The 14,110-nt window shown below is 42.8% G+C and overlaps 1 protein-coding gene across 1 annotated transcript in view; it reads right to left on the minus strand.

Moving 5' to 3' along the window:
* The window catches only part of Hydin (HYDIN axonemal central pair apparatus protein), a 337,184-nt gene that overhangs the window by 50,645 nt on the left and 272,429 nt on the right, over positions 1-14,110 (minus strand). Inside the window, exons 53-58 of the mRNA XM_048437266.3 lie at positions 9,256-9,454; positions 7,010-7,109; positions 5,323-5,422; positions 4,001-4,169; positions 3,002-3,237; positions 281-398 (exon numbers count right to left, since the gene is read on the minus strand). Of these exons, the coding sequence (XP_048293223.3) occupies positions 281-398; positions 3,002-3,237; positions 4,001-4,169; positions 5,323-5,422; positions 7,010-7,109; positions 9,256-9,454 (922 nt within the window). The remainder of the gene's footprint in view (positions 1-280; positions 399-3,001; positions 3,238-4,000; positions 4,170-5,322; positions 5,423-7,009; positions 7,110-9,255; positions 9,455-14,110) is intronic.

A 14,110-nucleotide genomic window follows, 5' to 3' on the forward strand; every position in this document is an offset into this window, starting at 1 on the left:
AACTGTAAGCAAGCCCAGTTAAATATTTTCTTTTATAAGAGTTGCTATGGTCGTGGTGTCTCTTCACAGCAATGAAACCCTAACTAAGCCAGGCCTGCAACTGTAGTTCCAGGGACCTAACACCCTCCTCTGAGTGCATCGGCACCTGCACTCATGTTCACAAGTCCACACACAGACACAAAACTAAAAACAACAACTGTCATATTAGAGAAGTGTTTGGTGGCAAGAGCTCACTGGAAGGTCTCCTTGCTGTGTTTCTGCCAAGAAGGAGGGCACTCACCTGGTTGGCTATGTTCATGTCTTTCTGGACCGTGTCTGAGAACTTGGCTGCTTTAGTAGCTCCAGGCTTGAAGAAGCTCTCACTCTCCCGGGTTCTCGTGTGTCTGACGTGGCTGGCTCTGATCAGAGAAGAAGGGTACAGCCTAAGGTTTGGATGGTGACAGGAGACACTACCTGCCTGCTTGAGGGCCTTTCTCGGCTCTGTAGGAGAGAGCTTTCCTTTGTTCTGGAAGGTACCAGAGTGTCACTGTGTCACCTTGACCTCACTGAACAATTATAAGGAAGTGACGTGGGTGATAATACTTGTGGAATACAAATCACAAGGATTTTGAAAAATACTTTAAGCAAAGTCCACGTGTTAAGGCTTGGTTCCCCAGGAAGACACTATTGGGAGGTCCTTAGTTCACTGATAGTCCCTCTGTGGGATTGTAGCACCCCAGCCCCTTCTCCCTCTCTTTTGCTTCCTGGTCTGAGAGAGACAGTTTTTTCTCTGCTGTGTGCACTAGCCGTGCAGTATGGCCTTGCTTCAGAACCAGCTGATCCTGGTCGACAATTCCAAAACTAGGAGGACAAACCACCCATTCCTCTTGTAAATTTCCTATCTGAGCTCTTTTATTACAGCAAGGGAAAGCTAATGACAGAAACAACAACAGCAACAACAAGAAAACATACGACAGTAAGGAAGTGGACAAACAGCAGGCCCAGTGGGTGCAGGTCTGCTAATTCCAGCGACTTGGGGAAACTGAAGCTGGAGGTTTGCAAACTGGAAGCTTGCCTGGGCTACAACCAAGTTCTAGGTCAACCTGAACCACTTCATAAGACGCTGTCTAAAATGAAATAAATAAAATGTGGGCTGTGGGTGAAGCTCAGTGGTGCGGTGCTCGCCCCGTCCCCGGCAGGCCCTGTGCTCGCCCCATACATGGCAGGCCTTGTGCTCACTCCTCAGCACCACCAACAGGAAACAAGGTTTTAAGGGCTTGAGTTTACTGGGAAGAACTACTTTGGAAATTAGTCATATATATAAAAGATTTACCTGACGTCATTTTATACATGAAATGATGGATTGTATCTCCATTTTTTCGTGTTTATAGCCATGACATGTATAAATGCCAGGATAAATAATGGCTAGATACAGGTTTTGGTAACTTGACGTCACTTGAAGCCAATGGACCCAGTTGTTGGTTTGTCCAGAGACTACTGCACCTACAGCGTGCAGCTATATTTGAGATGAGTCTTAAATATTTTGAAAATCTTATGTATTCATTCACTTGTTTGATGACAGAAACACATCTGAGCTTCAACCACCTTGTGTGTTTTGAATTCATGCAAGCTAAAGTGAAAACAACTAACTAAATAAATTAATTAAAGTATTTATTTTAAAAAATTATGTGCATAAGTGTTTTTGATTGCATGTATGTGTGAGTACCATGTGTGTGCCTGGTACCCATGGAAGCCAGGAGGAATTCTGAATCTGGAACTGGAGTTACAGACAGTTGTGAGCCACCATGTGGGCGCTGGGAACTGAACCCAGGTCCTCTGCAAGAACAGCAAGTGCTCTTAACCCCTGGGCCATCTCTCCAGCCCCCAAATAAAAATAACTTATCAAATATAAATTATAGCCACCAGAAGCACTACTAAATCACTACAAAAGAAACCAAACTCGGAAGAAAGAGATTTTAAGTAATTTAATCCCAAATTTCTCCATATGTTCAAACTTGGCCAGTATAGAAAAATTAGAGCTGAAGAAAATAGAAAACTAGCAAAAGCAGCTAGAGGAGTAGGTTTGTTACTAAAATATCAGAAAGTAAAAAAAAAAAAAAAAGAAAAGAAAAGAAAAGAAAAATCCAGCGTGGGAACTGGTCACCATGCAGCGTGGGACCTGGTCAAAGCCACCTTCAAAATTAGCTTCTTAGGAAAACAACAAAGCAGTTGGAGCCAAGTGCACCCAAAGAGCTGTCGTTTTCTGCTCTCCTGACGAGAGACACACGTTGAAGAAGAGACTGTTGCTGCTGGAACTAGTGAGGCAGCTGTGGCAACCAGCTGTTGTCACAGGGCAAAGGCAGAAATGGCATTTGCTGAAGACACCATTCTGCTTTCTCTTGCCTGCATTTCCAGGGTACCCTTTGCCACACTCCTCATGGTGAAGGCATAGTTAAGCCTTCTTTTGGTATAATTTTCTTCTGTCTGTAATCATCCTTCAGTGCCCTGCAGGATGGCGGAGAGGGCAATGACTTACCAGTATTTTAGCACACCAGAAATACCAGGACAACATACAAAATCCAGTATCTTTCCATGGAAGGCTTTGCCCCATCCATGAGAAAGAGTCTCAAGTAGCCCAGGCTGGCCTAGAACTTGCTAGGAAGTCAAGGATGATGCAGAACTGTGCATCCTCTGCCTCCACTTCCTGAGTGCTGGGATACAGGGATGCACCATCACACCCACCCCAAAGAGTTGACATTTGTTCATCTAAAACTTATCCTTTTTGTGATGGCAAAGGGTACCCTGGAAATGCAGGCAAGAGAAAGCTAGAAAATGAATGAAATCTGACCAGAAAATGTGGTTCAGAACCAACTCCTACCAGTGATTTTCCACATAATTTCTCATGAGACAGTTCTAAACCTGAGTGTCTTCATTCATGCAAGCGGATGGGTGGATTTAGTTAGGTAAAGTATGTCACGGCTCTTTGTAGAGGATAAAGCGCCAAGCCAATAACTTGTCTTACGCCTTCTTTTGATGGATGGGACTCTCCCCTGTCAGCCTGTAGAGGGCATATTTGAAGTCGGTTATGCCTTGGTTTTCTATGGTGAAGGTGGTGCTTTTCCTGGTCCCGTAGATCAAAGCCCCGAAGTTGATGATAGAGGAGGGGCTGATGGTGAATTTGGAGTACACTGCGTTCACAGAAAACTTAATGGGGATGCTGGCAATAATTTCACCTTCTGGGAGGCTGGGGTCAATAATCTATAGAGGGAAGAAGGTTAGAGAAGATGTTAGTCAGTGATACAGCAATAGAATTCTCATTAGCATCTCCTTGCCTGCTTTCACGACTGATGCCTTCCCTGAGGTGTGTCTGACCTTTGGTGTGCCCATGGGCCACATGCAGTCAAGGAGAGTTATGAATTTACCCTAATATAAAATTATAAGCTTACTTAAAACATCACGTAATTTAAAAAAGCTTTTAAGTCTGTTTTTTTTTTTGAGAATGTCCTACATGCCCGCAATTTATTTCAACCACATTCATCTACTACGTCCCCCTCCAACTCCTCCTACACCCCCTCATATCCACTCCCCAACTTCATATTCTCTCCGTTTTAAAGAACCCCTTGATTCCGTTAGTGCTGCTCCCAAACGTGGGAGTGGGGCTATCCACGGAGCATGGCCAGGCACCAGAACTCAAACCTTAGAGACAACTGACTTCCCTTCCTCTAGCACCAGCAACTGTCAATAAGTCCTCAGTTAGAGGTGGGGGCTTGTTTGGCTCCCATATATTAAAAAACATATTTTAAATATAAATATATAATATTAATAAATATGTTTTATACATTATATATATTTCTGGTGACTTCACGTTGCTGTCCTGACCTACCTGTGCCTGTTAGTTGGGACTGCCCTCTGGTGCAGTTCCTTTGGTTGCCACCCAGGCTATCTGCCCTTCACCCCTTCTTTCCATCAGGAAGCCGACAGTCCCAACAGCGAGTCAGCCTGTTTCTGTGTGCTCTCTCACCTGGCAGCGCAGAACAGGTTGGTAGTCAATTTTCACTTCCTTTTTGGCACGAAAGAAAACCTGAACGGTTGTGGGCTTATCTATTGAGATCAATGAACCTCTTTTGGGTTGGACTGAGATCATGGAATTTAAATTTGTTGGCAAAATCCCTAAGGAGTCCACAGAGAAGCTGGAAGACAAGAGTAAAGAACCCATTTAAACCACTCTCCAGGGATCCCATGAAACCAGAGAGGACAGACAGATCTGTTGAGGGCCTGCCTGTCTCTAGACCTCTGTAGTTATCATACCAAGCAAAATCCACTATGCTTTTGTATGTGTATATGAATACATGTGTATGTTCTTGTATGTGAGGGTACATATATATGTGTATAGGTGTGGAGGACAAACATCAGGGGTCATCTCTGAGCTGGTATCCACCTTTTTTTTTTTTCTTCCAAAGACAGGCGGATGACCTTGGCCCTTCTGCCTCTACCTGCTGATGTCTGTGCTATTACTCCTGTTTCCACACTGTTGGAGATCAACCTCAAGGCCTTGTGCAGGCTACACAAGCACTTCACCAACAGAGCTGCACTCCTAGCCCCTGGTTTTTTGTTTGTTTGGCTTTTTTCGTATGTGTACATGTGCTTGTGATACATGTGTGTATTTGGATGTGTGCATGCAGATATGTGTGGAGGCTAGAAGGCAATATTAGATGTGTTCCTTATAAGACAGGGTCTCCTAGTGAACCCACCACTCACCAAGTTAGCTAGACTTGGTGGCTGGAGAGTTCCCTTCTATGCTAGGCCTACAGATGCCTGAATTTTTAATGTGGGTGCAGGGGATTTGAACTCAGGTCCTCACACCAGGGCAGGCACTTTACTTTCTGAGCCAGCTTTTGGCTTCTCTTTCTTTCTTTCTTTCTTTCTTTCTTTCTTTCTTTCTTTCTTTCTTTCTTTCTTTCTTTCTTTCTTTCCTTTCTTCCTTTCTTTTTTCCTTCCTTTTCCTTCCTTTCTTCCTCCTTCCTTCCTTTCTTTTTTCCTTCCTTCTTTCTTTCTTTTAAAAAAGATTTATCTATTTTTATGTGCATTGATTTTTTTTGCTTGCATGTATGTTTCTGAGAGAATATCAGATTCCCTGTATCTAGAGTTACAGACAGTTGTGAGCTGCCATGTGGGTGCTGGGAATTGAACCGGGTCCTCTCGAAGAGAAGCCAGTGCTCTTAACTACTGAGCCATCTTTCCAGCCCTGCTTCTGGTTTCTTTATAAAAAAAATTCCCAGACATACTCTTCTTGTCATGAGTGGATGTGGACGGTTGCCACATGCTCCATGGGATTCCGGTTACCTGTACACGATCTCATATTTCCCACGGTTCTTCAGTTGAAGGGGCTGCTTGACTTCCTCCATGACCTTCAGAGTCCCAAAATCCAGACCTCCTTCAGCTCCTACAGAGGCCAGGACATGAGGTAGCGGTGAGTGGGCAAGGGAGCCAAAGCAGGGGTTTCCTTCTCAAGTTTACATGGACAATCATTTCACAGTGAAGACTTTAGAGACCTTCTTTTCTGAAAATTCTGTGGCTGGAAACACCTTTTGTAACACTAAGCCTTGGCAGATAAATAAAAACCTCTTAGTGCATCCACACACCTCCCTAGAGATTCCGTCCGGAGGAGCCACTGGCCTTTCCTGACTTTCATTAGCTAAATTATCTTGAAACTTTATTTATCTATTATTATTATTTTTAATTATGTGAATGTATGTGTATCTGTGTGTGGGTATATGCAAATACGTGCAGAGGCCAGAGATGTGGGTGGGGTCTTTCTGGAGCTGAAACGACAGGCAGTTGTAGGCTGCCCGATGTGAGTACTGGGAATCAAGCTTGGGTCCTCTGGAAGAGCAGTGTATGTTGTTTATTATTATTATTATTGTTACTATTATTATTTTGACAGGGTTTCTCTCTGTAGTTCCAAGTGTCCTGGAATTAACTTTGTAGACCAGGCTGGCCTTGAACTCACAGAGAGCTGCCTGCCTCTGCCTCTCGAGTGCTGGGATTAAAGATGTGTACCATAATACCCAGTGTAGTGTGTGTTCTTAACTTTATTTCACAAGTGCCTGTGCACTAGATACAAGTGGACCCATCAGAGACCAGAGAAGGGAGAGGGGGTGTCATGGAGAATCAGATGCTCAGGGGAGATACACAACCCAGGCACTAGAGCAGCAGTCAGACAGCGTGTCACTGGACCTGTGAATACACAACAAAGGGGACTTGATGCAGCAGATGGCTCGAGGCTGGTGACTGGCTGCCGTTAAACGTGGAGACTGACATGGACTATCCTGATGGCCCAGTGTAACCACGAGGATCCCTCTAAAAGTAGAGGGGGACAGCAGAAGTGGAAGGACCAGGGAGATGGCAGCATGAGAAAGAAGGGTCTGGTCGGATATTGCTGGCTTTCAAGATTCAGAAAGGGGACATAAACCAAGGGATGTGCGCAGCCTCTCGAGGCTGCAAAGCTGTATCCGTCATCACCTTGATATTCACCTAGTGAGACCCAGTGAGACCTGCTTTTAACTGACCTCAAGACTATAATACACTGTGGGTTTTTTCCCTTTTCTTCTTTGGAGACAGAGTTTCTCATTAGGTAACCCAGGCTGGCCTTGAACTTAAGAACCTCCTGCCTTGGTTTCATTAGTAGTTAGTGTAGATTGTTTTAGATCAGGAGGTCTGTGGCAATCTGTTATGGTAGTGATAGAATAAACAATGCAGGCAGGAGGAGGAGCTTTTACTGTCAGCTTCTCAGAGAAGAGCCCTGACGGTTTGATACCGATGACAGTCCCCCGCTATCCTCCACCAAGGATACTGTCATTTGCAGTGACGTTGCCAACATCACTTTAGGCTTACAGGACTATTACAAAATTGTTCCCTCCCCCATCAACCCCACCACTCTACTAACAACACACTGGGGTCTCTCCACCTGGGACTCTCTATACAAACAGAGGCAACGTGTAAGCAGACCCTTTTCAAGGGCTCAGCAAACCTTTGGGGAAGGTGATGTCCAAAGCAATATCATAGGATTCTGCAAAGACCAAGATGTTTTCGATCTGAACAACACCGACAAGATTGTCTGCATCTAAAACCTGCCAGGGAAAAAGAATTCTTCAGTGAAAGCTGAGACCCACAAAGTGTCTGGAGTCTGAAATACGTAGCATGTAGAGGGAACTCGGCAGCAGACATGGTAGGAAATCTAAGTTCTGAGAACTTCAAAGTCAGAGTTTTCTAACCTTACATTTTAAGTCATTTTATCTGTTCACTTAAAAAATAACTGGGACTCTTTTGTTCTTTGTGACTCAATCTGTAGAAAAGTGGCTAGATTCTTCATGCAAAACACATACTTAATGTGTCTGTTTTGGAAATTCACAGTGTTTTAGCTGTGTGATCATGGCCACCTTTGGATCTGTGGCCTTTAGTAGTTCATTGATTCTGTTCTTGTCACTGTTGGGGATCCGTCCTCCCTGCCCCCAGGAGTCACTGAGCTGGTGCCAGATGGCAGACCAATCTAATTCTATCGAGTTGACTGTTGTTGACCTTGGACACTAACCAGGAGGCGGTAAAGGGTCCCTTAGTCAGGGCAAGAGCTTCTGGGGTGATCCAACACTCTGCCATCTTGCTGAACACTCCAGTTGAAGAGCAAATCCACCAGTTTCCATTCTATGTGCTTTGGGTGCAAGGAGAGATTTGTAATTGTCGCTAAATTTAAGATTAAAAAGTTTATTTTTAAAACTATGTGTATGTGTGCGGGTATGCTCATGTGGGTACGGATGTTCACCGAGGCCAGAAGAGGGTGTTGGACTCTGGAGTGGGAATTATAGGCTGTTGTGAACCACCCAAAATGGATGCTGGGGACAGAACTCAGTTCTTCTGTAAGAGCAGCATGTGTTCCTAACCACCAAACATCTCTTCAGCCCCCAACTCAAGTATCAATTCAGAATATCTATCTTTTCTTTTGACACACATTTGCCAATATAGTTGATCTGTGGGTGGAGAATTCATGAGTACAGCGGACTTCCTATGTCCCTCTAAGAATATAGGATACAGACAGGAGGACGCCCTCTGATGATGGAGACAAAGGCTAGAGGGATGCAGGCACAAGCCAAGGTATACACTTGTAGGCCCCTGAAACCATAAGGGACAGGCGAGGGTTCTCCCCTGGAGCCCTCAGAGGGAACGCAGTCCTGCTAGTCTTCAGAACTGGGAAGAGGAGGGTCCTGTTGTTTCGAGTTGTCTAGTTTGTGGTGGTTTGTCACAGTGGTCCTAGGAGACTAAACCAGATGATGCACAAATCAGGAGAGATCCTGCATGATGGAGCTCACATTCCAAAGTCAGCAAATGGATTGACATGAGAAAGGAGGGCTCTTAAGGATGGAAGGCACTGAATGGTTACACATGGCTGATTCCCTCAACGGGACATAAGCCCACTGGAGGCAGCGATGTCTCCAGATCTTCAAGCAGGTACCAATGCCCCACCAGGCCTAGAGAAAAATCCCCAGCAGGGGTGTAGCGGTGTCAGGGGCTTCAAGCAGGAAAGAGCTTACACAACATGCCGGGAGTCAATAATTAAAGGTGAGGGTGGAGCAGGATGCAGCAGAGACCACGGCATGATCCTTGCTGCTGAGAGAGGATAGCAAAATGCCCCGAGAAGTGTGAGCAAGCCCATCTGCTTGCAAAGACCCCTGTGGACACTTGTGGGAATACAGGAAAGGCCAAAGTCCAGGTGGCCTGGCTAAGGGTGGCATCAGCAGTGTAGACCAAGATGGTGGTGGGAAGGAGATACCCTTGGAGACAGAACAGGTGAGGATTGTTGGGAGGACTGGATTGAAATGAATCCCACCAGCACGAGTGGTGCTGACGATGGCTGTCAGGTACCAGCGGGGAGCAACAGGCGAAGGTGAAGGTAACGAAAGCAAACAGGATGGATGACCAGGTGTGGGCTATGAAGTAAGGAAAGTAATGTTTACTTAGATAGCATAGCATCATTCATTCATTCCACATTCTGCTGAGTATTTTAATTTTGGAATTAAGAGATCAGTTTTGAGTGGTACTGCCTTTATTGAGCTTGCTGCGTGCCGAGCAAGATACCATAGACTGAGGCCAGTGGGAGTATTTAATAAGAAGAACTCTGTGTGTGTGTGTGTGTGTGTGTGTATGTGTGTGTGTGTGCGCGTGCACGCGCGTGCCCACGCATGCACATTTGATAGTCAGGTCTATGGAGATGCCACTTCTCACCTCAACCCGGATGGCCTTCTTAATGTTGACAGGTTTGGTGGGCTGGAAGTGCACTTGCAGCCCGCACTCCCCCTTGGGTGGGATGCTGGCCTGCACCATGGACAGAGTGAAGTCGTCCCCTAGGTGCTCCAGGCTGGAGATTCGCCAGGCCACAGAGAGGGGCGTGACATTGCGTAAAACTACCGTCCTGGATTCTTTTCTGCAGAAACCAAAAGAGATTTGATCAAGTTCAAATAATTTTTCAAATGTCAATTTATCTCTCTCTGTTTTTCTCCACTAAAATTATATAGTAGGGAGAAGAATCAATAACTTTTATTTTTAGATTTTTGAGACTGAGTCTCATTACGCAGCCCTGACTGGGACTCACTATGCAGACCAGGCTGGTCTTATACTCACAGAGATCCTCTTGCCTCTGCCTCCTTTGCTGGGGCTATAGGTGTGTACCACCACTCTTGACCCCAACAGTTTCACTTTTGAGGGTGGTTGTGTAAATATTCCTTAACTCTTCTTGCTTTTTTTTAAAAAAATTTAAGCTGCTTAGATCATGAGGGATGGGCAGATTTACATGATTTTAATTTTTTCATGAACAAACTATTTCAAATGATCTCAGATTAACACCATTTAAAACTTAAAGAAAAATTGCAAGAATCCCTCTTCATCCAGTTGATCTTGCCTTTCTTGTAGCCACATAGTCTCTCTTCTCTATCATTTTTCAGAACCATTTGAAATGAAATTGCAGGTAATCTTCAAATCACTCAGTACACATTTTCTAAGAATGAATAAATTTAATAAATCAAGGGTTTTCACCATCATAAAGACTTTTTATTTGGTTCATAGTTCATGTTCAACTTTTATCTTTTTTCTATTGCTATTCCAACCCCTTTTAATTTTTCGCAGTCAAGGAATCAACCTACAATCATGTATTTTATATAATCGTCAGGCCTCCTTAATGTCTCTTACCTTTCTTTAGTTTTCTTGGCTTTGATGTTTTGAGGAGCACAGGCCAGTTAATCTGTTGACTCTTGCTTACGTTGGGTGGTCTGATGCTTTTTTTATGCTTAGATCTTTTGGCGGGAAAAGATCTAAGTTGCAAGCTATGTCCATTTCAGTGCATTGGGCCAGGAGATCCCTTTGGCACTACTTTTTCTGATCCCACTGATGCTGCATTTGATGACTTGGTTAGGTAAGACTCACCTGATCACTCCACTGTGCGATTTTCCCCCCTTTTTTAACTAATTAAGTACTTTCTGGGGAGATACTTTGAGACTATGCCCTGTTTATTTCATTTTATTGATACAGAGTTTTACATTTTCCTAGGCTATCGTTGAATCCACTATTTAGCTAGAGGATGACCTTGGACTCCTGATCCCTTTGCCCCCACCTACTAATTACCAGGACTTCAGGATGTTTCAGCACACCTGGATAGATGCCCTGTTCTGAAGCAAACAGTCACAGACTGGTGTTCGCATCCATCAGTCTCTTTCTAATATCATCATTCTTTCTATACTTAGTTGGCATTCTGCTGTCAGGAACAGGACTTCGTTCTCTCATGTGTTTATTCATATACTTATGCCAGTAGAGTTATGATTCTCATTCAATATGCCATAGATCAGTGGCTCTAAACCTGTGGGTCGTGACCCCTTTTCGGGTCAAACAATCCTTTCGCAGGGGTCACTCACCTAAGGCCACCGGAAAACACAGATATTTATTTACATTACAATTCATAACAGTAGCAAAATTAGTTATGAAGTAGAAATGAAAATAATTTTATGGTTGGGGGTCACCACAATATGAAGGACTGTATTAAAGGGTCACCACATTAAGAAGGTTGAGAATCATTGTTGTAGGTAATTATTATAACGATAGCACTGTTTGACTTTCAAATTGTCTCAGATTTAGATGGTGGGAGGCCCTTTGAGTTGGTTCATATGTCCTGTTATGTGTTCCCAGCTCTCCTGGAGCTTCCTTCCTCTACTTTACCTGCATCAGTACCAGAAAAGTCCTTCCACCAAGGATCCTCGCCATTGCCTGGAGAATGATATTTAGACACCAAGATCTGGATGATGGGGTCCTCATTGCTACTGGTGTAAGCCTGTTTTTAGGCCTTCCTCGTGACAGAGCTAGGAAATATGTGCATGCTTCTATACAGATCTATATATTAAAACCAGGAGTCTATATTGATATCTCTAATTCCAACTTAATAATAAGATACACTTAAAAAGGTGTGTGTGTGTGTGTGTGTGTGTGTGTGTAGGTGCATATACGCAATTGTGCTCTTGTGGTGGTCAGAGGACAACTTATGGGAATCTGTTCTTTTTACTATGTGCGACCTTGGGGTCAAACTCAGATTAGGATTGGTGGTAAGTGCTTTCATCTGTTGAGCCATTTTGGTGGCCCACAAGATACATTTAAATCTCCTTTTCTTCAACAATAAGAAATCTGTCTACAATTTAATTATGCCAAGGTTAGAAAATATACTGAAGACAATTTCATTAAGTTGAAATTTAATGAGCCTTGTTTCATGACTTTGCACTGTATGTTTTATGTGCGCTTGAAATAAATATGCATTTTATAGTTGGTAGGCACTCAAACAACTCTACAGGGGATACTGGAAGGAAGATTTTAGTCTGAAGAGAAGGGTGAGCACACTCAAGACATCACACGGAATAAAAAGACAATGTCAAACTAACTAATCAAAAGAACTCTAAGGAAACAAAAATTTAAAAATCCAGAAATTAATATATGTAGTTAAATAATAACTCCTAATATTAGGGGTCTTAATTTCTCAATTAAAAGATACAGACTAGTAGATTAGATTTGAAAACAGTATCCATCTTTTGCTACTTCCAAGAAACACAACTCAAAATCAAAAATAGACACCACCTTAGGGTTAAAGGATGGGAAGAAGTATGCTAAGAAAATGAAACTAAGAAACAAGTAGGCATAGCTAGTCTGATGTCTGACAAAGCAGACTTCAAACCAAAGATAGGAATACCACTTCATACTCACTGAAGGTAAAATCCACCAAGGGGGTATTATAATTCTGAACATATATGCACCAAACATATGCACACCCAACTTCACAAAAGTCATATTGCTAGATCTAATGCCACAGATTAGTTGGGTGACATAATTGAAAAGATTAATAAGACAGACAAATATTTATTCAAGTTAACCTTGAAACTTTCCCTCTGACCCCTTACTAGTTCCCTGATTTTAATGGGTTCTCCAATTTAAACAGATATCTAAATATGTGCTTAAAGCAAGCATTCACATGAGAGGAAGGAACATGGGGAGGGATTACTTGATGTGGGATGTCTCTCTGTATGCTGTGGATATGTTTTATTAACATTGATTAATAAATATCTGCTTTGGCAGAATATAACTTAGTTGCAAGAACTAATTAAGAATAAGCCTAAGCTATTAGGCCAAACAGTTTGTAATTAATATTAAGCCTCTGAGTGATTATTTTAAAAAGGACCTCAGGACTGGAAGGGACAGAAAAAACTTCTGCTTACAAATGGTGTACCAATGTGAGGCTCTCAAATTTCCATAGGGTCTGAGAAACTTAAAAAATAAATAAAGGTTCTAGAACACATATGTAGAGCCCAAACCAGCTTCCTATGTGGGCCACGGTGATACACAGATATCACACAGCACTGTGCTTTGTGGTAGATTTAGTCTTTGTTCATATAGACAAAAAAGACAGGTAGTAAAAGAGGTCCAGGTAAAAAACCTCTAGATAGGTTCCCATGTGTTTTACAGTGTGCATAGGCTTACAAAAGAAGATAGATGGGCAGGGGCAGTGATAGAAATAAATACATAGTTTTAAAAATAAAACAAAGTCTTTAAAGAGACAGTAAAATAATATAAAAGAAAAAAAAAACCATGTAAAGATGAGAAATATACAGGGAGTCTGGATTCAGTACATTATTGTGTTGATTTTGAATGTTTTGATGGCTAAAGGGTAACGGACAGCTGCTGGGAGACACGGGCTTGTAAAAGAGAGTGATAAAAACATACCAACCTAAATATTTTTAAAAGCCTTAATTTTAAAACAAAAGACCAAAGTATATTTATAAAATGGAACTTAAAAGATGCATTGCTTTGGAGAAGTAAGTTTTGCTTTTGTTTCCACAGGAAAACAAGAGGCTATGCATTCATTCCCGGTTAAGATGGACTAGCTTTGATCAGGGAGACGGCCTGAAACTTGTCAGGTGATATCCATCAACAAAGGTTACCACTGGTCCTCCCAGGACTTGGTCATTATCTCAAAATTTTATCAGGGACCCTAAAGATACTTCGTCCACAGACAACAGGAAGTAGTTTGGAGCAAACGATTCCACGAGGAATATATGTCCACCTTCCCAAGAGTTTGGGGGTATGGATGTTTTTTGGTTATTTGGTGCATTATGGATATATATATATATATATATATATATATATATATATATATATTAAAAAGACCGAGAACTGGGGTTAAAGGCCTGTATCACTACTTGCCACCACCTGGGCCTGAGTTATTAATTTGGGCCAGAAAGTGTTAAGACTGCTGTGGTCAGGAAGTGAGGGATCACGGAAGATGCCCCAGTCATCTTTCTTTCTCTGTGTTTTACTGCTTTCATCGTTGAAATAACCAGCTGTTCTAGTTTGCTTTCTCTTTCTGTGATAAACACCGTGACCAAAAGCAACCCAGAAAGGGCAGGATTTATTTCATCTTGTACCTCCCAGGTTATCGTCTATCTTTGAGAGAAGTCAGGGCAGGCACCTGGAGGAAAGAACCGAAGCCGAGACCACAGAGGAATGTGGTTTACTGGTTTGCTGCTCACGGATTGCTCAGACTTTTTTTTTTCTT

The sequence above is a fragment of the Myodes glareolus genome, chromosome 22 (genome assembly GCF_982192425.1).
Source record: "Myodes glareolus chromosome 22, mMyoGla1.1, whole genome shotgun sequence".
Taxonomy (NCBI): Eukaryota; Metazoa; Chordata; class Mammalia; order Rodentia; family Cricetidae; genus Myodes; species Myodes glareolus.